This window comes from Xenopus laevis, chromosome 2L, assembly GCF_017654675.1.
Source record: "Xenopus laevis strain J_2021 chromosome 2L, Xenopus_laevis_v10.1, whole genome shotgun sequence".
Lineage (NCBI taxonomy): Eukaryota > Metazoa > Chordata > Amphibia > Anura > Pipidae > Xenopus > Xenopus laevis.
In genome coordinates, this window is record NC_054373.1 from 131,676,819 (window position 1) to 131,702,853 (window position 26,035).

General features: G+C 37.5%; 1 protein-coding gene across 14 annotated transcripts in view; it reads left to right on the forward strand.

The window, feature by feature from the left end:
- mycbp2.L (MYC binding protein 2, E3 ubiquitin protein ligase L homeolog) overlaps positions 1-26,035 on the forward strand; it is a 137,025-nt gene that overhangs the window by 14,222 nt on the left and 96,768 nt on the right. For 8 of the 14 annotated variants that reach the window (XM_041582441.1, XM_041582438.1, XM_018247262.2 and 5 more), the window contains exons 5-19: positions 2,273-2,469; positions 3,443-3,685; positions 4,671-4,742; positions 5,414-5,522; positions 9,473-9,546; positions 11,338-11,476; positions 12,812-12,888; positions 13,138-13,348; positions 14,246-14,410; positions 15,427-15,585; positions 16,192-16,396; positions 16,531-16,682; positions 17,964-18,059; positions 18,475-18,501; positions 23,315-23,422. In XM_041582441.1, coding sequence (XP_041438375.1) covers positions 2,273-2,469; positions 3,443-3,685; positions 4,671-4,742; positions 5,414-5,522; positions 9,473-9,546; positions 11,338-11,476; positions 12,812-12,888; positions 13,138-13,348; positions 14,246-14,410; positions 15,427-15,585; positions 16,192-16,396; positions 16,531-16,682; positions 17,964-18,059; positions 18,475-18,501; positions 23,315-23,422 — 2,034 coding nt within the window. The remainder of the gene's footprint in view (positions 1-2,272; positions 2,470-3,442; positions 3,686-4,670; positions 4,743-5,413; positions 5,523-9,472; positions 9,547-11,337; positions 11,477-12,811; positions 12,889-13,137; positions 13,349-14,245; positions 14,411-15,426; positions 15,586-16,191; positions 16,397-16,530; positions 16,683-17,963; positions 18,060-18,474; positions 18,502-23,314; positions 23,423-26,035) is intronic. The other 6 variants (XM_018247267.2, XM_018247273.2, XM_041582437.1 and 3 more) reach the window with 5 other exon arrangements.

The window sequence follows — 26,035 nt, forward strand, 5'->3', positions numbered from 1 at the left end:
TGCTTGAAGTGTTTGGGTTTGTGAGTACCCTATTACATTGATTTTTCATTACTGGGTATACATATTCTATATATATATATATATATATATATATATATATATATATATATATATATATATATATATATATATATATATATATATATATATATATATATATATATATATATATATATTTTCATGGAAAGCAGCTGTATATGGTTTATATATAGCTCCCCTACTTCCACACAAATTCTAAACTCCTATTTGTGTGTGACTACTTTTATTTATTTATTTATTTATTTATTTTTTAAAGGTTTTTATTTTGCATTTTGGACAAACAAAGAAAATGAACAATAAATGATAATATAACAATCATACTTGGCACTTGAAAATGCTGGGTACAATTGTTTATATATCAGAAGTCATATCCTGTCAAGAGACACCCGGCCCCAAAACATCTCGGTGTATCCCAATTTGTACTTAAGGTTTATATATCTAGTAACGATACATGGAGGTTGGCATCCAGCCATGGATATCATATTCTGTCAAATTTATCAGGAGTTCCTCGAGTATTATAGGTCAACTTAATTAGGGGCAGAGTAGCATTTATTAAGTCAATCCACTGTTGAAGTGTGGGAGCATTGGAATTATCCATCTCATAATTACCGACTTTTGTGCATAGAATATTACAGAGCGTAACAATGTTCTAGTTCTTTGTAAGGGCACCAATTCATCTTTTAAACCTAACAAACATATTTCGGGAGTAATGACTCCAGAGAGATACAGATTTTCGTTACTATATTGAGTTTCCTCCCTCCAATATGATATTACTCTATGACATTTCCAGATTAGGCGGAGGAATCCTTCTTCCCCTGTACCGTATTTTGCACATTTTGCTCCTTCTGATCTACCCATAACCTTGAGCCTCTGGGGTGTGATGTATATTTGGTGGACCATCTTGAGTTGGACCATTTTGTCCCTTAGGGAGATTAGGAAGGCATATATATTATCTATAGCCTCTATCCAATGCTCGTCCTCTAATGAGGGGAGCGTTGCCAACCACTTCCTTTTGGCTTTATAAAATGGTGCAGGCTGCGAGGTTTGGATTATGTTATACAGTTGAGATAGTATTTTCGCTGGGTCTGGATCCCATAATCTGGCCTCCCATGTCAGCTGCGTTGGTGTGATTTCGTATGATTGGAATTGGGCATAGAATGCATGCCTCAGTTGGAAATAACGGAACAGTTGTATATCCTGGTGGTTAAGTTTAGTTTTTAGCTGTTCCAGGGATGGAAAGGAGCCCTCAACTAGTAGGTCTTCTAAGTGCCTAATTCTTAGGAGTGGCCAATAGTGAAAGTCTGTTAGTTGTACCATATGTGGTAGGTTTGAGTTTCTCCACAGAGGAGTTTTTCCTGATAGCTTATGATAGGGAGTGCCATACTTTATTTGGAGTAGTAATTACTTCAGGTAATTGAGGGAGGTCATCCCTCCTCCTATAAGGGGCATAACGTATAGCTTCTAGGCAACCTATAGTTGTTGCATAGAGATATGTTAGAGAGATGCTATCATCTGGATTAAACCAATTATGTATGTAGGATAACTGGGATGCAAGGTAGTAATTTTGCAGATGAGGGAGGAAGAGCCCTCCTTTGTCCTTAGATGCAGTGAGTTTAAACCACGATAATCTAGGTGTTTTGTTGGCCCAAATAAATGAAAGCAACTCTCTATTTACCCTCTTAAAGAATAGAGTGGTTATGTAAACCAGTGAATTCCAGAGTGGGTAGAGAAATCTGCCCCATAATGTCAGGGAAAGTTTAACCCAGTGCGGGATTGCATTCTTAAATCTTACAAGGATTGGTTCCAGGTTCTCTGATACATATTCTGTTGGATTTGTACTGATTATAAGTCCCAAGTAGCGGAACTTGGTCACGAGGTTAAGGGTAGGGGCACCTTCTGCAAGGTTTGCGTTCCCTAAGGGGAACAGTACTGATTATGTTTTATTGATCAAAAGACCACTTAACCTTCCAAAACCCTCAAGTATCTCCATTGCAGCATGCAGTGATGGGCCAGCATCTGCCAGGAAGAGTAGTACATCATCTGCGTACAGTTCTACTTTCTCTTCAATGTTGCTTATTTTGATTCCTTTGACTAGGGGTGTCTGTCTTAGTTTTGCTGCCAGTGGTTCAATTGCCAGTGCAAATAGGAGGGGTAATAAAGAGTGTGTGACTACTTTTATACTAGTTTTTGGATATAAGCTTTTCAATGTTTGTTTTTTGTGTATTATTCACAGAATCTCTACTCCAGCTCATTTTGGAAATCACAGTCCGCAGCACAGGAGCAAACGATAGCACAGGACAGTCGCTAACTGCAGTCTCTTGTGCCTGCCTCTTCAGCTTGGTGGTCTCATGGGGTGAAACAGGAAAGATCCTGCAGGCTATCTCTGCTATACTTACTATTAATGGCAGCCATGCTTGCCAAACTATTCAGGTAAGTTTTACATAAATACTATTTTACATAAATAGTATTTTGCTAGAAAAACACTTTTCATCAAATCAAAGCAGACATTTTTAATTGTGCATTAAATGTAGACCAGTAACATAAAAAAATAAAGATGTTCTAAACACATTTCCTTCTATATAGTCTCCTTTAGGCTAGTGGATATTGGCATGGAAACATAACACTATTTTCATATTGATACCTGCTCTGTGTGTCTACAAAGAAGCCAGCAGAATAACACTAACAATGTTTCAGATTATGTTTGATCAGTATAACCCAATCATTTGCCAAGTAACAAGTATACTTAACCACTTGGCTAGTGTACTTTGTCCAGGATGGTGTGTGCGCACTATAGTAAAGTGTTTTACCGTGACTTTAACGGATAACAGGGAAAATTAAGTTGGCAGCGCTCAGAGAAACAACCCAGGTCAGTTCCTCTTTCTACAAAAGTGGAGTGTTGGCCTGGGGTAACATGCAATTTTATTTGCCTGGAAGTGCTTAACCGTCAACTTCACTTTCATTTATGTGGTACATTATTTTTAATTACACTTATTTAAAACCATTACTTTGCTTAGATAATTTACTTTTTCAAAATGAATTTATACCAGGCAACATGAATGAATGAATGGCACTTCCAACCTCTGAATTTGATGATGTGTGTCAGCTGTTAACTATTGCCTGTGGGGGGCAGAACAGAGCTATTGCCTGTGGATGGGGGCAGTATAGAACTATTGCTTTGGGTGGGGGCTGGGGCAGGACAAAACTAGTTCTTGTGGGGGCAGGACAGAACAACAAATGACACAGCTTCCAGCTTTGTCATTCAAAAATATCCATGAACAGCTCTTTCGAAAAGTTTTGCAGAAGAACTGAGGATTTAAATTGTCTGTCAGAAAACAATTTAAGCTTTGCAATCTTTATGTACTGGCAAACTCTGTATTCATGTCTACTTTTTTATTTTTTTAAGGTGCCAACAATTTTAAACTCCTTACAAAGGAGTGTCCAAGCAGTGCTGGTGGGAAAAATCCAGATCCAGGACTGGTTTACTAGTGGGATTAAAAAAGCTGCCTTGATGCAGAAGTGGTCTCTTCGAGACATTCCTGTTGATGAAGACGAACAGTGCCTCATTCAGAGCGATGGCTTTTTCCTTTATCTGTTATGCAAAGATGGCCTTTACAAAATCGGCTCCGGATATAGTGGGACAGTGCGGGTAATGGAAATATACTTATTGTCAAAACTAAAATCATTATACTAACTATGAGTATGGTAGTTTTTTTACCTCCGTATGTGGGGATTTTGTTGTAGGGTAATATTTCCAAGTTTTTTCCCCTCAATCTAACCTAACCAAAGGATAACTAAACCCTAAAAATAAATATGGCTTGAAATGGCATAGTTTGTAGAACCAGCCTAAAGGTTCAGCATCTCTATAGTATTAATAATCCAAGCCTTCAAAGTTGTCACAAGTTTTCCATCTTGGCTTTTGTTAGGAGTGTCAGTGACACGCACATGCTCAGTGTTTTTTGAGCAGCTGATGAGAAGCTTAGCTTAAGGGTCATTGCAAAGCATCAAGCAGAATATGAGGGTTGTCCTATAAGGCATGCTACAGGCATGATTATTATATTTGATGCTAATTGTGCTGGTTTCTGAGCTGCCATGTACCAATGACAAGAATTATTTACTAATCAGCCTTATATTGTGACATTTATATGATATATATCAATATATTTTGTCGGTCCCTAAATTCAGTAAGTTCAGTAAGTGACAGCAGCACCGAGCATGTGAAGTGAATCCTCATAAATATACAACATTTGTGCCCTACTTCTTTAGTAAGCTTTAGTTCTCTTTTAAATTAGGCTGTTTTGTAAGTTATCTTTTTTTACATTTTGTAGTGATTTTAATTGCATGTTTGTTTATTAACAACCTTCATTTTGTCAACAACAAACAACCTAAATTACTAAATTACTTATTTTTTGACCAGGATATTTGAATGTTTAGGGGCAGTTAAAATGGTACTTGCACATGAATATTTGCCATAGAATTTGCCAACATATCTAGTACATACATATAGTATATATCAGTATGCTGAACTATACTAAGGAAGAAAACAACCCATGTGCCATATGTCTTAATCTAGATTATGCGAACCTGTTTTAAATTATAAATATAACACATTTTACAAATCATTTGTTTTGCAGGGCCACATATATAATTCCACGTCCCGCATTAAAAGTAGAAGAGAAAAGAAGTCATGGTTAGGTTATGCTCAGGTAAGAGGAATGGAATTTATACTATTATCACTATTGGATAACCCCTAATTCACTGCTCTAACTCACCTGCTACATGGATCTTGTAACTTCCAAACTTCTCAATCTCTTTCTATTCGAGTCAATGCTCTAACATGTCTTTTAAAAGTTTTATCTCAATTGGAATTTTTCTCGACCAGTAAAAATATACAGTAATTACCCCTATGCTGCAAAATGTATGACATGTTTATTCCAGTCTTATTAACTTCCTCTTCATCTGTTTGCTTCTTTTTATCTCTAAAGTCCTTTAGCAGTTTCTGTATAACCAATTAACCTACTTTCCATTTTGTCGTTAGGTAAAGCATTTCTCTCTAACATTACTTGCCAATAACCTTCTACCTGAAAAAGCCTTTTCTTGTTAATATTTTTTCATCTCCCAGCAACTTTTTAAAGGAATTAATAAATGTAAAAAAAAAAAAAAACTTGGTAAATGGATAGGCTGTGCAAAACAAACATATCTATTTACCCAGTTTTTATATTATCACTTGTTCTTTTAGTCTCTATTCTCTCGACATCTGTGACATCTTTCCTCTTGTCTTTTTATCTAAAACAGCACCTGATAATAATGCCATTGTATGGGAAGCCTTGTGAAAGACAGGATACTTTATTTTCTTTATAACTGTACTTCCTTTCAGGGTTATTTACTGTACAGAGACGTGAGCAACCACAGCCTGACAGCCAAAAGGATAAATCCAGAAACATTGGAACTGGATGGGACAGTTACTGTGCCAGGTACGCAGCAAGGTATTTGATCCGAGTTCAATTGGTACAGTTACATTTGAATACATTTAACTCTGTTTCTGTTTTTTTTTTTTTGTAACTTATTTTTTATAAAAGGGGTTGTTCACCTTAAAACACTTTGTTGTTTTCAGATAGTTCACCAGAAATAATAAACCTTTAACAATTTCTGTTTTCTATTGTGACACTTTTTCTAATATTGAAGTGTAAAGTATAATTTTTCACCTTCTAAAGCAGCTCTGGGAGAGGGCATCGCCGACCCTGTAAACATAGTACATACAGTCATATGAAAAAGTTTGGGAACCCCCCTTCATTTCCCAGGAACATCTGAGTACTGGGGTGTTTTCTGAACAAAGATTTTTAGTGAAGCAGTATTCAGTTGTATGAAATTTAAAAAAATGGAAAACTGGCTGTGGAAAAATTTGGGTACCCTTGTAATTTTGCTAATTTGAATGCATGTAACTGCTCAATACTGATTACTGGCAACACCAAATTGGTTGGATTAGCTCGTTAAGCCTTGAACTTCATAGGCAGGTGTGTCCAATTACGAGAAAAGGTATTTAAGGTGGCCAATTGCAAGTTGTACTTCTGTTTCACTCTCCTCTGAAGAGTGACAGCATGGAATCTTCAAAACAGCTCTCAAAATATCTGAAAACAAAGATTGTTCAGTATCATGGTTTAGGGGAAGGCTACAAAAACATATCTGAGGTTTAAACTGTCAGTTTCAACTGTAAGGAATGTAATCAGGAAATGGAAGGCCACAGGCACAGTTGCTGTAAAACTCAGGTCTGGCAAGCCAAGAAAAATACAAGAGTGGCATATGCAGAGGATTGTGAGAATAGTGACAGACAACCCAAAGATCACCTCCAAAGACCTGCAAGAACATCTTGCTGCAGATTGTGTATCTGTACATCGCTCTACAATTCAGCGCAATTTACACAAAGAACATCTATATGTCAGGGTGATGAGAAAGAAGCCCTTTCTGCACTCACGCCACAAACAGTCGCTTGTTATATGCAAAAGCTTATTTAGACAAGCCACAGTCATTTTGGAACAAAGTTCTTTGGACGGATAAAACAAAAATTGAGTTATTGGGTCACAACGAAAAGCACATTGCATGGCGGAAGAAGAACACGGCATTCCAAGAAAAACACCTGCTACCTACTGTCAAATTTGGTGGAGGTTCCATCATGCTGTGTGGCTAGTTCAGGGACTGGGGTCCTTTATAAAGATGAGGGTCAGATGAATTAAACCCAATATCAACAAATTCTTTAGGATAATGTTCAAGCATCAGTCACAAAGTTGAAGTTACGCAGGGGTTGGATATTCCAACAAGACAATGACCCTTAACAAACTTTGAAATCTACAAAGGCATTTATTCAAAGGGAGAAGTACATTATTCTGTAATGGTCGTCACAGTCCCCCGACTTGAATATCCTCATCTACGGGATGATTTGAAGCTGGAGAGATCTTGTATGGACGAATGGTCAAAAATACCACCATCCAGAATCCAGACACTCACCAAAGGGTATAGGAGGTGTGTAGAGGCTGTTACATTTGCAAAAGAAGGATCGACTAAACATTGATGTAATATCTCTGTTGGGGTGCCCAAATGTCTAATTTTGTTATGATACATATTGCACATTTTCTGTTAATCCAATAAACTTTGTCACTGCTGAAATACTAATGTTTCCATAAGGAAAGTTATATATAGTGATGTGCGGGTCAGGGTTTCCCTGACCCGAACCTAACCCGCCCTGCACCTACCCGCACCCGCTTCCGGGGGTCCTTTTATAGACCCACGCCGACCCCCCAGCCGATGACGTCTCAATGACGTCACAAAAGGGGCGGGCGAGCAGACGAGAGTGTATAAAACAGGAACCCGGAAGTCGGATGCCTTCATTTGAAGGTGCCGAGGTCTACCCGAACTCGCCCCACCCGCGGGTATTGGGTTGGCCCGCACATCACTAGTTGTATATTAAAAGGAAGTTGCTACTTTGAAAGCTCAGCCAATGATAAACAAAACTTTTTCATATGACTGTATCTCAGGTGTTCCAACAATCTTTCTTTAGTGCATTAGCAGTGCAACATTTTAGTTCAATAATAATAATAATACTTTTTTACATATAGTAATATGGTAACAAAAGTTATAGCTTAGTAGTTTATCATGATTACAATATGTCTATAAGACTTAAAGGAATTGTATAAAAATAACTACTGGGTAAATACATAGACTGTACAAAATAAAAAAAAAAACTGTTTTTAATATAGTTAGTTGGTCAAATATGTAATGTTTAAAGGAGAAATCAACCTGTGGGGAAAAAAAACCCCACCCCAGGTAGACCCCCCCCCGGGGAAATGCCCCATACTCCATACTTACCCGTCGCCGCAGATTCTGTAATAAATCTCATGACTTTCATGCTTTCCAATCTCCCACATTGGAGCTACTCCTTTCAGTGCAATTGGAGGTTTGTGATAGGCTCTTTAAACCTAATAAGAAAAGTATAGGGTGCCCTCTCATAGTCTTAATATATGCATGGTTTGGCTAGAACCCACAGGTTCAGGCTGACAGATTGTCGTAAGAGGCAGACCGTGGGTGCTAGCCAAATTCGGCAGCTGCTGCCTCTCTCCGCACGTGTTATTGTGGGTCTTGTTAACCTACTTTTTTAGAGGAAATGTTCAATACAGACATTACTATCAGTAACAATATATGCAGTTCCAGTTAGCCGTATATACTCGGGTACCTAATTTTACCTACGAAAACTGGGAAAACTTATTGACTCGAGTATAAGCCTAGACACAACGACAGCCCTGTCTCCCAGCAGCACACATTCCGCCAAAGCGACCCCCCCAGCTATCAACCGGACTTCTTTGCAAAGTTTATGGTGACAGAGAATTGCCAAACGGATTACAGTGTGCATTGTCCCACTGTCCCACTACCATGTGCAGAGGGCGCTGTGTGATATTGCCATCACTGTTAATCCTTCATATAACCAACAGAGGGCGCTGTGTGATATTGCAGTCACTGTTATTCTTTCATATAACCAACAGATGGCGCTGTGTGATATTGCAGTCACTGTTTTTCTTTCATATAACCAACAGAGGGCGCACTGTTATTCTTTCATGTAACCAACAGAGGGCGCTGTGTGATATTGCAGTCTCTCCCCAAGCGAACTGTTGGTATAGGAATGATTAAAAGTGACTGCAATCTTAGCTACTGCCCACTGACTCGCGTATAAGCCGAGGTAGACTTTTCCAGCACATTTTGGATGCTGTGCAGAGGGCGCTGTGTGATATTGCCATCACTGTTAATCCTTCATATAACCAACAGAGGGTGCTGTGTGATATTGCAGTCACTGTTATTCTTTCATATAACCAACAGAGGGCTCTGTGTGATATTGCAGTCACTGTTAATCTTTCATATAACCAACAGAGGGCGCACTGTTATTCTTTCATATAACCAACAAATGGCGCTGTGTGATATTGCAGTCACTGTTATTCTTTCATATAACCAACAGAGGGCGCACTGTTATTCTTTCATATAACCAACAGAGGGTGCTGTCTGATATTGCAGTCACTGTTATTCTTTCATATAACCAACAGAGGGCGCTGTGTGATATTGCAGTCTCTCCCCAAGCAAACTGTTGGTATAGGAATGATTAAAAGTGACTGCAATCTCAGCTACTGCCCAGTGACTCGTGTATAAGCCGAGGTAGACTTTTCCAGCACATTTTGGATGCTGAAAAAACTCGGCTTATGTATATACGGTACCTGCTAATTGGATTTCATAGGTGTCTACATCTGTAGCCGATTATTGCATAACCCATGTGTACTAAACCAGAACAGAAACCCTAACTGAACCATTTTCTGGATTAAATCTCCATTTATATCATACAAAAAGTTAATCTACTTCTTTACCAGTCAATATAGATATAAATAAATATTTCTTTTTAAAGATTGTAACACAGAAGGACAGAATATCCTCTTCACTGATGGAGAATTTATAAACCAGATTGCTGCTACTAAGGATGTAAGTTCAAAAATGAACTGAACCTGTATTCTGTGAATTGTTTTGTCACTTGTTTATTAAAGGGGTGGTTCACCTTTAAGTTGACTTTTAGTATGTTATAGAATGGCCAATTCTAAGCAACTTTTCAATTGGTTTTCATTTCTTATTTTGTATTTGTGTTTTTGAAGTGTGTGTGTGGGGGGTGTGGGTGTTTCCAGCTGTGGGGCACTCCAGTCAAGCGTTCTTCTTCATGCCTGGGTGCTGTCAAATGTATTGTAGATAGTAGTTCCCCAAGATTGACTCTCTCCAGGGCTTCATAATGCAGCTTAGAAAAGAAAATTTATTGTCAGCGTTTCTGTCCCGTTCTGGGCCTTTCTCTAGACATTACAAAACTTTTGTAATGTCTTGAGAAAGGCCCAGAATGATGCATCATTTCCCACAGAATATCATAGTGTACATAATTACCCTGAAATATATGTGTAAATAAACATATATATAATATTACTAACAATCATCACCATTTTAGTATTTTGGAGCATTTAAGGAGAGAGCCACCTCCCCAAAATATATAGTTTCTTATAACGAAACAAGCTGAAATGCCACTCCTCACCTTTCTTATTGGGTGCACATGGGCAAGGCTTAATTTACATACTAAACAAGTTAGCCCCAGCACTCTAAACATATATCCCCCTAAAAATATCTGCACGTCAGCTTATGCATGCTTTGTGCAAACTTTTGTAACTAAAAGTGTCTTTTTTTTTTAAGAAAGTTACAGTTCAGTTGTGTTATTTTTTGGGGAGGTGGCTCTCTCCTTAAATGCTCGCTCTCACAACCCCTGCCTAATGGTGTCTTTGGAAGAGATCATGCTAAATAAAGAGAAAAGCAGGTATGGTCTGTCTCCCCCTAAAGTTAACACTTTCTTTTTTTAACTTAGGATAGGACTGACACATGGACACTCAGCGCCGGATTCGCTGGGCGGGCGCCCCTAGGCCGTGCGCTCTGCGCGGTCCTAGCGCCCGCCCACACCACCACACGCTGGCGCAAAAGCGTGCGAGCGCCGGAGCACTGGGGAGCACAGGCTCCCCACAGAGCGGTTGGGCGGCATGTTGCCCCCAAAAATGTGCCGCCCTAGGCCCGGGCCTATGTGGCCTCGCCACAAATCCGGGGGCGCGTCATGCATGCTTAGTACAAACTTTGTAACTAAGTCTCTTTTTTAAGAAAGTTACAGTTCACTTGTGCAAGAATATATATATATATATATATATATATATATATATATATATATATATATATATATATATATATATATATATATATATATATATATATATATATATATATATATATATATAGTATAAGGAGGATCAGCCCACACTGTCTTGTTGGTGAAGAAAGTTACATCTCAATCCGATGTTTCGGTCCCACCTGGGGACCTTTCTGAAGGTGGGACTAAAACGTCGGATTGAGATGTAATTTTGTTCACAATAAAAGAAAACTTTCTTCACCAACAAGACAGTGTGTGCTGATCCTCCTTATACCATTTATACACTGTTTGATCGTGCGCGCACACACTCACACACACTCACAAGATTTGTGTACGAGAAATTATTTCAGCAGCACTCCGATTATGGTGAAAAAATTGTACAAATTTCTTGTACACGAATCAGACCTGGGCAGAAAGAATCACAGACGGCACCAAAAAGCGGTGAGAGTGTTTGTGTAGCAATACTTTGTTTGTTGAATCACACGATTTGATTATCTGTGATATAAGGCTACCGCCCACCTTTCTAATTTTGATGTCATTTGTCACAGGATGGATTCGTTGTTCGAATATTTGCAACTAGTACAGAGTCTGTACTACAGCAGGAACTCCAACTAAAACTTGCAAGGAAATGTTTACATGCTTGTGGCATCTCGCTCTTTGATCTGGAGAAAGATTTGCACATTATAAGTAAGAACATTTGTAAAACATATTTCTGTACTTCGTTGGATACTACATTTGCTTTCAGTTTTCCAGCATTATATTGGCTTGCATACTGGTACAAATGTTTTGGTGTGATTGTTTATCTCCATCTGGGCAGCAACACTGTAGAACCCCAGTTGCTTGTACCTGACCCATATCTTAGAGTTTAATGTTCCCTATCATTACCCAATTTTTCAGGTGTTTTTAAATAATGCACAAGAAATATACTTTTTTTAAATTGCTGCCTATGTTTTTTTTTTTTTTATTCCCACTCCCAACCCCCCAAATATTGAAGCTTTAACCTTTTAAATGCCACAGATCATAGAATCTAAGTTCTATGGCAAAGTAACTTGAAACGTCACAGATCGTAGATTCTACGTTCTGCAGCATTTGCAGGTTTGGGAACAGAAGAGCAGGAGTTTTTGCTGTACAGAAGTCCTAAATCTGCCTAAAACTATACATATCTGGTATTGACATGTTCGAGAGACATGAGGCTTTCCAAATCAGTTGGATTTTCATGTGTAAAATGAAATATTTTTCTGGTATAAATTTATATATTGTGAAAAATAGGAATTTTTCCTTTTTTTTTGTATTTAATGCTATAAATCTTTTTGCTGAGGTGGAAATACATGAAAGCTCAGTTTCTCCCAAAAAATACAATGTATAGTTTTCCTAGGTAAACTATAGGTTCCCCTCAGAAAATGCCCCTAAAGTTAGAGAGCATAAATGTTTAAAAAACGTCTGGCATTTCGCGTAACCAAAATGTGAAGTTCTGCTGGCAGATAAAGGGTTAATATTACTCTCTAGTATCTCTGTAATCTAGGTGCAGACTCGGAACCATTACAATTTGGTCATCCGGTCCAAAGATAAGGAATGTATTCACTATTGTAGCTAATTAGAACAGTTTACAGAGTGGTCATTTATGCTTTATACTGTTCTAATTTGTTGCATTAGTTGATACATTACTTATCTTTGGCCATGCGCAACATCATCCCTGAGTTTTATTAATGGAAGTTGTTATAAATGGTACAATGGTTGCCAATACTCCACACTGCTGCTGAGAACTGTATCAACTAATGTAGTAAACAGGCACTATACAGATACAAGTGAAGGTAAAACTTTACCTTAAACCTCCAATATTAGAAAAATAGAAAGTAATTAAACATTTCTGGTAAAAGGTAAATAAAGTGTTTGGGTATGATCAAACCCCTTAAAGATTTTAGAGGACTCTCTTATAATATCCTGCAATTACAGCAGCAGTCAGTTCTGATGCAATATTTATCCTTAAAGGGATTTTTCTTTTTTTGTTTCTCCCTGTTTTAGGTACGAGCTTTGACGAAGAACTGGCTGTTTTAGGAGCAGGAAGAGAATTTGCATTAATGAGAACTGCTAGCGGAAAGGTGGCATTATAATCTGTTATTTATAAAGAAAGTTATTTGTTTGAAATTTTGTGTAATGTTTGTACCAATGTAATATGTGTTCAACAAACGATTTGGCACATTTGACATTTAAGGCTGCTTCCCCAAATTGCAATGTGTATAACTTAAAACTATTGGAATTAAGTTTTCACTAAATTACATCATATTGCCGTTATAACTTCCACCGATAGCTTTCACTAAATGTGTTCTTCCCTTTGGTACCCTGTTTAGGTGTATTACACTGGCAAATATCAAAGCCTTGGAATCAAGCAGGGTGGGCCGTCATCAGGAAAATGGGTTGAGCTGCCCATAACAAAATCTCCAAAGATTGTTCAATTCTCCGTTGGCCATGATGGTTCTCATGCATTGCTCACTGCTGATGATGGAAGTGTATTTTTTACAGGCACAGCTAGTAAAGGGGAAGATGGAGAGTCAAGTAAGTGTCAGTATTATTCTTATTATAAACCTATATTGTTCAAATGAGCAGGTGTGTGTAGTTCCTTTAGAGCTTGTGCTTGGAAAATGGTTATATGTATCATAATTAGTGAATCTGACCTGTTTTGATTCGCCGAAATTTCACCAAAAATGGGAAAAATTTGGCAAATGCATTGAAGTCAATGGGCTACAAATTTTTTTTCACCCATTGGCGTCCATGGCCATTTTTTCATGGCGAAACATTTCGCTCGTCACAAATCATAATGGAGAAATGGTTTATAATTAATGTGATTAGTGGAAATCCCCAGTAATTGCAAACACTTGTTTTCAAAACAGTGTGACCTATTTAGGCCATTTTACTGTTTTTTCTAATGTTTTATTTATTGCTCTGCATGGGAATCTTAATGCTTTATAACTTTATTGAGTATCTTAGGGCAGTGGTTTGCTACATGTTATTTGTTCATTGAGAGATTTAAAATGGTTTCACTTTAAAGGACCAGTAATGTCAGAATTTGAATATATATATGTTTTTTTTTTGTACCTGAACTAAAACCTGCAAATAAACCATTTTATTCATTATATAGTTCTGTAAAGAGCCGTGAATGACTTTTGATCCCCATTTGTCTTCCTGTGTAAGAACTAAACTAGTTGTATTCTACACAGCCTATGTATCCTGTGCCTTTTCCCCTTTTTTAGACTGAATGGCTATTCCCATGGTTACACAGCAGCTTAGTTATGTAAACTATAGTAGTATTTCTGATGCAGACACACAGTTTTTACCAGTGCAGGGAAACAGGACAATCTGCATTGAAGCTTTTATTGTAACTTTTTGTTTAATTAAGCAGTTATTGATTTAGATTTGTTTGTTTTTATTTATCACTTGTTTGTAATCCCAAACACACAGCAAAAAGCCGTCGACAATCGAAACCCTATAAGCCAAAAAAAATGATGAAAATGGATGGAAAATTTGTTGTTACCACTGCCTGCAATAATGGGAGCAGCTCAATCATAAGCAAGGATGGTGAGCTGTACATGTTTGGAAAAGACGCCATTTATTCTGACAGCTCAAGTAAGTGATTGTAATAAAATGTGATGCTTCGTATTAGTGTTTTGCAGTTAAGTACTATTGTACAAAGAAAGTGTTTAGTCGCATTAATTTCCTTGGTTGCTGTTTATGCCTGTTCCATGAAATACATAATTTAGTATCACTGTTTTGATTAAACATTACAACATTATTTTCCACCGTTGTATGCATCAGTAGCACTCTCCTAGATTGATGTTCAGAAAAAATTCCAAATGTATATATTTTTTTTCCCACTTACTTAGGGGCAAATTCATCAAGGGTCGAATATCGAGGGTTAATTAACCCTCGATATTCGATTGGGAATTAAAATCCTTCAACTTCGAATATTGAAGTCGAAGGATTTTACGCAAAATACTTCGATCGAACGATCGAAGGAATAATCGTTCGATCGAACGATTAAATCCTTCAAATCGAACGATTCGAAGGATTTTAATCCAACGAACGAAGGATTATCCTTCGACCAAAAAAACTTAGGCACCTTCCCCATAGGCTAACGTTGGGTTCGGTAGCTTTTAGGTGGCGAACTAGGGGGTCGAAGTTTTTTCTTAAAGAGACAGTACTTCGACTATCGAATAGTCGAACGATTTTTAGTTTGAATCCTTTCGATTCGAAGTCGATGGTCGAAGTAGCCCAAAAAACACTTCGAAATTCGACGTTTTTTTACTTCGAATCCTTCACTCGAGCTTGGTGAATTGGCCCTTTAGTGTTTTTGACCCACAATGGTCAAAAAAATTGATGCAGTTGTTGCTCAAATTGGCGCACCATTCATTAAAGGTACTTGCGTCTTTGATGCATCTCCGTCTCTGCCACAATTGTTCTGAAATTATCAGGCTGCATTGTGGGTAAAAAAACATGGCTACTTGCTTCAAAAATTACATTTTAAACACTCTAGTTTCCTTTGTAAATCAGCCCTTAGGTATCTATGGGATTATTGTAGCCAACAGCAGTGTTTTTTTTTTTTTTGTGCACAAAGGTGAATATTTGCTCCTGTATCTTTTTAGATTTGGTTACAGACTTAAAAGGACACGTGGTGACTCAAGTTGCTATGGGCAAAGCCCATACTTGTGTACTGACGAAGAAAGGGGAAGTTTGGACATTTGGTGTCAACAACAAGGGCCAGTGTGGAAGAGATACAGGTGTTATGAACCAAGGAAGCAAGGGTAAGAAAATGGCTTTCTTCCATTTTTTTTTTTTACTTTTTTTTTTTTATTTGGTTATAGTTTTTAGTGTAATTTTTTTTTTTTTAATATTGTGTTGTACAAAAAAGATAATTTTACAGATCCCTTTTATGTCTTATACACAAACAATTGCATGTTTAAAGGAGAACTAAAGCAGCAGTATACACCCTATTTCAACATGGGTTACCCTACCCCAAGGAGGAGTTAATATTCTGATACAGAGAAAAGAAAGTCCAGGCTGATGTAGTTATTTCAGAAAAGGAGGACTGGCCCAGGGAAGAATTGCAGGTTTAATTAATTTGGTGGATGCCTGACAAATTGGCACCCACAGTGTATAAAGCTTTCCTTGCTCTTTAAACATAATTGCTGCAATTTTCTTTCATTTTTGGTGACATTACACTTAAATCGAGTTTGCTCTCCTAACTAATCTTTTTTCAGGCTGAAATGGCAGAACTGTGCTAAGTTTACAGAAATACAGAAAAATATCCTAGGTTCAGTTCCATAATATACAAACATTATTTTTGTTCAGTCAGATTAGATTGGAGTATATGTGTAAATATATAAGTATTTTTTTACTGACTTGCTTAGTGTTTGGAGTTGAAAACATGGCAACAGCAATGGATGAGGATCTTGAGGAGGAACTCGATGAAAAAGATGAAAAATCTATGATGTGCCCCCCTCGAATGCATAAATGGAAGCTGGAGCAGTGCATGGTGTGTACAGTGTGTGGAGAATGCACAGGTTATGGAGCCAGCTGTGTTAGTAGTGGACGACCTGATAGAGTACCGGGAGGGTATGTATACAATAGTTGAATGAAAAAACATTTTTATACTAATGTAATGGTTATAAAGAAGCCATTACTGTTTTGTTTTGGTGCTTTATGGATTTTTGTATTGGATTTTTTACTGATATTATTGGAACTTATAGAATTTGTGGCTGCGGATCGGGAGAATCTGGCTGTGGTGTTTGTGGATGCTGTAAAGCTTGTGCTCGGGAACTTGATGGCCAGGAGGCAAGACAAAGAGGAATCCTTGATGCTGTGAAAGAGATGATACCATTGGATCTCCTACTAGGTAAAGGTGTGGCTTATTCTATTTATTTTGCATGCATAGTTTCTGTGTAGTTCTGGGGATTCGCTCAAGGGATTCTCACTGCACTTTATTAGTAGCAGTTCAGTTTTCGAATATATGGTTCAACAAAATAGTCACTTTATCAAAAGTCTCTGGGTAAAATGGATGAAAGACCCTTACTCCTTGGGGTCTATGGGTTTCTCCACCTAAACACAAGCAAAATGTACAATACCTTTCTGTTCGCCATGCTGTAGTTCTTGAGTCGCCTTCTCTCCCACCAGTCAGAACCCAGACTTGATAGCACCTGCTACAAGTTGCCCCTTTTACAGGCCCCTTGGCTTGCCAGACCTGTGTCTCCCTTATAGACACACAAGAGAACACATAAGTGTGAGAGTACATATCTTTTACAGGCAGTAGCATCTCTAACCTCAGCTGCCACTTCATTACCTGACTGAGAGGGAAATAAAAATTACCCTACAGAGCACATATTTAAAGTAGACAGGTGTGTTTAGAAACCACCCTGTCACCATGTATACGGTATTTATATTTGTGTGTGTGTAGATGTTCTTTTAGGAAACCAGAACAATGATCAGCCAGTGAATTTTACAATAACGATTTAAATCACTTATACGTATATTATTTATGTTTATTAAGACCAAGAAAGTCCCTAGAAATAATTTTATGCCCCTGGTGTGTATTTCCTACAGTTTTATACTCTCTACTTAGAAATCTTTGCTACAGATTTAAATTCGCCCATCACTATTAATATGGCGTCCAAATTCTCACGAGATAAATTATGCCTATACGTTTTTACGGCTGGTGACATAATTACGTTGCATATTGACGATCATTTTGCATGTAAATAGTTTTTCTATTTATAAATAGCTTTTCTATTTGAAGCCAGTGGAATTATGGGGAACGAGAACAATGAGAAGAAACCTACGTGCTGAAAAACACATCTTGACGGTCACGTGTGGTTTCAGTGGCGTATTTACGCCCGACTGAGCTTTTTTTAAAACGCATCGTAAAAACGCCTTGCCCTGACAGAGCATTTGTTTTTTTGAAGGGGCGACACTAATTTGAAAGCTGCAAAGAATCAGAAGAAAACAACAAATAACTATAAACTATAATAAATAAATAATGAAAATCAATTGAAAAGTTGCTTAGAATTGGTCGTTCTATAACATAATAAACATAATAAAAGTTACATTAAAGGTGAACCACCTTTACTTTCTAAAATAATAGAAATAGAAAATATAATGAAATTAACATTTCTCTAATTTATTACAGCTGTACCTGTGCCAGGAGTCAACATTGATGAGCAATTAAGACAGGAAGACAAGAGACAGCGCGTCAACAGGAGACATAGAATAGATGAAGGAAGAGGTAAATTGCATGTTTCTATTTTGCAACTCTATAATGGTGTTGTAAATAGTTATGCTTTATACACTATTTAGTAGCTGGCCCAATTTATAGATTAAAGGTTAAATAATGTTCTAAGCAGAACAGAATCATTCTGTTTTCGCCAGGCAGTGCTCGGCCCATATGATAGGTTGAGGACCTAAGCTGCTTTGTGTGGGTCAACTTGCACCTTCTAAATGCCTGCATTCTTGGTAATCTGCTTCCAGTGAATAAACAACCTGTGCTGTTTGGCTGCCTGATGTATGACCAAACTGCATCTGTTTCATTTGTTTGGGCACCAGTATCAGGCCATGTTTACAGTCACAGTGAAGTTATTCCCCCTAATTTTGTTTTACATTAACTGTCATTTTTTTTTATTTTGTATTTTTTTTTTTTTTAGGGGGAAAAAATCCTAATGGGGATTTAGGTACAGTATGATGAGTGTCCTGAAAATTGGTAAAAGTTTAGACGTATTTCAGATCACCCTGTGGGTATATTTTATGCACCTGTCAGTGTGTGATGCTCTTGAGTGTTTGTCATGCAACTGCTTTGGGACTTTTCTCTGAGGTGCATCCTAAACTTTTTCTTCTCTTTATTTCTCCTGTTAAATTTGAAAAAAAAAATGGTTTGACAACTTAAATTGCCTTAATTATTCAGAGTTAACTCTGAGAATGTCACTGGAAGTACAAGTATGGGATCTGTTATCCGGAAACCCATTATCAGGAAAGCTCTGAATTACAGAAAGGCCATGTCCCAGAAACTCCACTTTAAAGGGGATCTATCGCGAAAATGAATATTCAATATAAGCATCATCTCACTGAAATAAGACACTTTCTAAATACAATCCGTTAATTATTTCTTAAAATGGTACAGAATTTTAAAGTTACTCTTCAGAATCTCTCACACCACAACTTGTCACTCTCTTGCCGAGGTCTGGGTCAGATTTTGATTCGTCTTTATGGGGGGCTCCCTTTCTTAACAGAATAGCTCAAATAACCAAATCCAGCACAAACAAAAGTTAACAAAATAACAGACTCTGGCAAACACCCTGCATGGAGAGAAACAGGATTTCCATCAGAGCTGGTTATATTTAAAGAGTGAGCACCTAGGTTAAGGGTGTAACACCCCCCCCCCCCCCAAAGGATGTATTAGACCTAACTGTCAATCAAAAACTCAACCTACTGCATGAAGACAAATTAAAGAGTCAGGTTGCTCAGAGTGAAGAATAACTTGATTATTTTATAAATCGTACAGAATTTTTAATTGATTGTATCTAGAAAGTTTCTATTTTCAGCAAGCGTATATTAAAGGGATTCTGTCATGATTTTCATGGTGTAGTTTTTATTGCTAAATTACACTGTTTACACTGCAAATAATTCACTCTACCATGTAAAATTTAATTACTGAACTGTTTTTTTTTTTTAATCTATAATATTGGTGTGTAGGCAGCCATCTCAGGTTATTTTGCCTGGTCATGTGATTTCAGAAAGAGCAAGCACTTTAGGATGGAACTGCAGGCTGTTGTTTCTCCAACTCAATGTAACTGAATGTGTCTCAGTGGGACCTGGATTTTACTATTGAGTGCTGTTCTTTGATCTACCAGGCAGATGTTATCTTGTGCTATCTGGTTACCTTCCCATTGTTCTGTTGTTCGGCTGCTGGGGGGGGGGGGGAAAGGGAGGGGGGTGATATCACTCCAACTTGCAGTGCAGCAGTAAAGAATGACTGAAGTTTATCAGAGCACAAGTCACATGACTGGGGGCAGCTGGCAAACTGACAATATGTCTAGCCCCATGTCATATTTCAAAATTAAATATAAAAAATCTGTTTGCTCTTTTGAGAAACTGATTTCAGTGCAGAATTCTGCTGGAACAGCACTATTAAATGATTTTTTTTTTTTTTTTTAAAAAACATGTTTTCCCATGACAGTATCCCTTTAAATTTAAATGTTTGCGATAGATCCCTTTAAGCAAATAATTAACATTTTTAAAAATTATTTGCTTTACTTGATCCTAACTAACATATCTTTGGAGGCAAAATAATCTTATTGGGTTTATTTAATGTTAAAATAAGTAAGTAGAATTAAGGTATGGTGATCTAAATTATGGAAAGGCCTCTTATTTGGAAAACCCCAGGTCCTGAGCATTTAGGATAACCGATCCCATGCTTGTACCAAAAACAACACGTATAGAGCTATATCATCTGCTGAAATTGTGAAACTTGTAACCTTACCTAACTTCACACGCTATACCAGTGTTCTCCCCAGGTCGTTCTAGTGTATTGCCTAGCTGATTTTCCCCTGCCACATGGCTCCCCTCTATCCACACTTTTCCCCATATATTGTGTGCAGAAGAGAAGTTGTCATATAGAAGCTGGTATGACTTTGTGCTGTATTTGCTGAAGCACACAGGCCTATCACCATGTGTAAAAAAGATTATGTTAGAGCAGAGGATGAGAAATATATATATATATATATATATATATATATATATATATATATATATATATATATATATATATAATTTTTTTTTTTTTTTCCTGCCTGCCATTTTTTTTTTCTGTGGAGAAAATTGCTATACAATATTTATACAAAAACTTCACACTGTTCACACTGGCCCATCATAACAATAAGTGACCACCAGAGTGATTAAATTAAGTATTTAACAAATGATTAGAGCTGATAATAATGGGGAATCAATTTGCATGGTGACCTCCGAAGCAAGCAAAAAACATATTGGGGTTAAACCAAGATTTCAACATAACTCCCATTTTCTAGGATTATCTTAACGGTATATGTGTTTTGCTTCCTTTAACTTTATATGTGTTTTTTCTTCTGGAAAAAATGTTGCTACTTTTCATTAGTGTAAACTCGATGCAGTTATTTGTATGGCACTAATTACTCCGCTCTCATACCACTGCTATGAGTGCGGTTTGAAATGCTTCCTCCCTCACTGCTTGGTTTAGTGCCCTTAATAATGCACAACCTCTGCATTTAGTGCATCCTCTCTCAGGTGCAACACCAGAAACCCTTTTGGGAAAGTACTTTACTGTGCAGTGTTGTGAGTTGATGCAAAACTGGGGGTTCTTCATAAAATAGATATATTTGCTCTATTGTTCTGCAATTTCTGTGAGGTTATCCATTCAAACTTTATTGACGTTCGTATTGATAGCTTGTCACTTTTAATATAACTCCTTTGTCAGCAATAGAAATGTGCCACAGTTCTGATCTGTATTGCTGAAGAAATGGTTTAATAATGCAACATATCTATGAGCTATAGGGTTGAAATATATTTTTAGAACGGTCTGTAGCACTTTAACATTGCTATATTTGGTTTATTACAGTATGTTGTCTGACCCTAACAGTATCTGTACTGGGTATTCATGAGCAAGCATAGGCATTCTATTGGATAGCATACCTCTTAACTTATTTTATATATTTATATATTTTTTGTCAAGTGAGAATCTGGTGACTTTAAGGTATTTCTCAACCTTAAAGCTAACCCTAATTTTCATTTTTATTTTGTTTTAGTGGAAATACTGTGATACCTTGTGAAAGTGAAAAAGCTTAAAATGTTTTCAATTGCTTAGTATATTTAGCCTTTCCTGAATTTTTCAAACTAAATGTACTTCCATTTTGAAGTTAAGTTTTATTAAGGTCTTAGTTGGAGTAAGCAAAGAAAGGATTGTCCATATATTACAGTATATTTAAATGGGATCTGTCATCCAGACATAAAAAGCTGTATAACAAAAGTATTTTTCAAATAAAACATGAAACTCAAATTATTTTATTAATTAAAACATCCATACCAGTTATATACTCAGCTGTCAATCATATATTGCCTGCCCCTTCTCTATGCCTTAGGCAAGCTATTACATTGTTTCCATTCTGTACCTAGATGTGACTGTACTCCTCAAATTCCTCTTCCCTCTTAACAATATAATTGTGTAGCCAGCGCAGAGATGTGTGTATGGATGCTGGGTTGTTATTTGGGGTGGTTGAACTTGATAGACTTTGTCTTTTTTCAATCCGATTTAACTATGTAACTATGTCCCCCATACTGGTGCATATACATGATTTTGGCATGATGAAAAGCTTGCCTCAATAATAGGGATGCACGGAATCCACTATTTTGGATTTGGCCGAACCCCCGAATCCTTTGCTAAAGATTCGGCCGAATACCGAACCAAATCTGAATCCTAATTTGTATATGCAAATTAGGGGTGGGAAGGGGAAAACATTTTTTACCTCCTTGTTTTTTGACAAAAAATCATGTGATTTCCCTCTCCACCTCTAATTTGCAAGCCGGGCTGAAGGATTCGGCCAAATCAGAATCCTGCTGTAAAAGGCTGAATCCTGGACTCAATAACCATGTCCACAAAATGGCACCTGCCTGCTGTGAATTCTAAGACTAAAAGACAAGATTGTTTATTTTGCTTGACTGACATAATAAAATAGGATTTGGAATTCTTTTTTTTGGGGTGATGGGTCCCCTTTAAGCTGGCCAACTACGTCAAAGTGATCCCTGGTCTGACCAGTCCTACACTCGCTTTTATCTAATTCATTAGAAACTAAATCCCTGTGAAAATTGTGTAATGTAGCCATAGAATTAAGGTATTTATTAATCAGATAAAAGTCCGTCTTCTACAAAAGTTAAAACAATATGACAAACTGTTACAGGACGGTTAACCTAAAATACATTGCTCTCTAAAGTGGAACCATCTGTAACCTTCCCAAAGAAATGTACGTACAGGTTTCAAGAGTCTTTCAGAGATCAATCATAATCATTTTTTTGATCACGGATGAGACCATTTTTTCCTGCATGATTTTGGCTACTAAAGCTCAGTGACTGACTTTAATTGTTTGGCTAAGTAGGCCATTTCATGTGTATATATAATGTTATTGTAATAAGAAACACCTTGCTTTAGTCACAATTTAGGCCCAGATACTAAGCAGGTTCAGGTTAAATTTTAAAGTTACCCTTAGCTAACTTCTCCAACACATCTATGACCACGGCTCAACCCTGTATCTAGATGCACTATAGAAAATGTGTCTTCATTATTGAAGAAAACTTAATGCACACCCCATAGCACGTATTTTATTGTGTGTACATGAAATTGGCAAAGCTTCCTTCCAAGGTGTATTGATCTAGCTCTCATTGTTACTTTTTTGGTAATACTATTTGAAATCCTGTTTCCATTTTGTGAGTTTTTCCATGCATGTGCAAAATGTCTCTCCCCAGGCCCTTTTGTATTTCCTGGTCCTAATATTATGAAACATCGAGAGCAGGCTCTAGCCAGACTAAGATCCCATCCAGCACAGCTAAAGCATAAGCGGGACAAGAAAAAAGGTATTTAGTATTCATATTCTGTGAGAAAGGGCAGACACTTAAACTTTTTTTTGTCCTTTCTTCAACCCTTCTTATAGAAATTTACTAAACTTAAACTTAGTTTATTTCAGCCTTTCCCCTTTTTCTCAAGATTTTCTTTTCTTTTAAGAATTCTAAAACATGTGTACTTATTTATGGTTTTCAACACCAAACTAGCCCAATGCAGTGAAGGATGTCACTCAAGTGTCCTAAACCTCTACATTACTTAATGTATGTGTGCCACTTTATTTATTATCTTGGTGATTGGTGCTTCTTTTAGTACTTATCCTGAGGTTTAGCAGTCTAACTGTAAATTTAGGACCTGTGTGTACGTTAAGCCCCTTTGTCATATCATATATATATTTAAGGAATAATAATGTTCATGGTTCTCCTTTATATGATAATATACTTGGCAAATACATGGTAGGTTGTGCATCACTATCTTTTGTTTCTGTAGTTTATTTCAAAATTATTTTATACGAACATAAATTTATTTTATTTGGTAGCTTTTGCAGTAGCCTTTACTTCAGATAGAATTGCTAATAGTAGAAGGGGTAATTCTCCTTTAAATCAACTTTTAGTATGATATGAAAGCCTACAGAGAGAAAGAGAGCTATTGAACTCTCAGTTTGGCAGAGTAGAATTCTAAAGTCAAAGGGTGTTTGTTTTACTATTTGCCCTGTTTAGTGCAATAAATTTGATTTCCATTCCTTAAACAGTGATCCCCAACCAGTAGCTCGTGAGCAACATGTTGCTCTCCAACCGCTTGATTGTTGCTCCCAGTGGCCTCAAAGCAGGTTCTTATTTTTGAATTCCAGGCTTGGAGGCAAGTTTTAGTTGCATAAAAACCATGTGTACTACCAAACAGAGCCTCAATGTAGGTTGACAATCCACATAGGGGCTACCAAATGGCCAATCAGAGCACTTATTTGGCCTCCAAAGAACATTTTTCATGCTATTGTTGCTCCCCAACTCCTTTTTCTTCTGAATGTTGCTCAAGGGTTCAAAAGGTTGGGGATCCTTGCCTTAAAGTGATACTGACACGTTCCTATAAAAACCATAGGAACGTGCCAGTATGAAGAAAATGCTGCACACAAAATATTTCCCATCAAAGCCCCCTGCAAAGCCGCCCCCAGCCCCGCAAACCCACACTCAACCGACCCTCCGACCCACCTATAAGATCTCATCAACTGAATTCAAATGCTGACTAAATCTCTTCAACTGTTTCCTACATCTTCCGAGTTGCTTCACTGATGCAGGGCTGTGGGCCACGCTATCCTTCCATTGGCTGATTACGTATCACAACAGGACTTCAGCCTATGGAAGGATCGCTCCGGCCCCAGCCCTGCATCAGGGAAGCAACCTGGAAGATCAGTCAGTGCAGGGAGGGATGCAGGGCTGGGGGCGGATTTGAGGGGGGCCTTGCGGGTGGACCTTTGCAGGAAATATTTTGTGTGCAGCATTGTCTTCATACTGACACGTTCCTATGATTTTTATAGGAACGTGTCAGAATCGCTTTAAGTCTAAAAACAAACAAAAATACAATTTAAACATTATTAAACCCAATAGGAGTGTTTTTTGCCTCCAATATGAATTCCTGCAGCTTAGTTAGGATCAAGTGCCAGGTACTGTTTTATTATTGGAGACAAAAAAAAGGGAATTTGGTTTTTGGATAAGGGATCCCATACATGTGTATATGTGTGTGTTATGTGGGTAATTAAGGCCTTGGGTTGTAAGCTCTACTGGGGCAGGGACTGAGGTGAAACATTGCAAAATATGTCAACCCTGTATACATAACTGTTTTAACTTTAGCTATACCTATAATAAACATATGTATGGGTAAAGCTAGCCATAGATGGGAAGATTTACCTTCATATTGGATGAACGATCGTTCAGTGCCATCTCCCGACCTGCCTCTAACCATTCAGATCAAATAAAGTAGTAAAAGAACAGATCAGACGATTTTCTGACAGCAATCGTACGAAAGTTATGTCCGACAAAAGCTGGTGACAGTCTCCCACTGATACCGTCAGATTGGCAATACATGCAGAGATGTTATCGGTAGTCTACAGAAATTTTCTAACCTGTCCGATCAACTGAACTGAAAAATGTTGGAACACTCAACACACAGCCCGAAAATCGGATGAAACGGAGATTCGTATGATTGAATGTTTGCGTCTATGGCCAGCTTTAAACTGTATGTCCTTATTTGTGCATCGTTGCTGCTACAATGCATCAAAACTCCATGCATTTTCTTATAAGATTAATGTGTAGGCTAGGGTTATGGGAACATTGCTACTTCATGTGTAGGATTATTTTTAGTAATGAGTTACTCCATGTGCCATCTCTTTTAGTAAGACCTCTATTCACAAAGTACAGCTCTTTAAATTGGGTAGAGTGCTGTACCTCAAATAATATAAATATGTTGATCCCCTGCTTGAAATACTGTGCCTCTGCTGTAACATTGGATAAGAGCGGATGTTTTTGCAACCTGTCTGCAGTCGCTTCTTCATAATGTTGGGCACTCTTCCAAACAAAGTGGGTGCCAGCCAGATAGGAGAACCATTAAAGGGAAAGTTTGATGTTATTAATAAG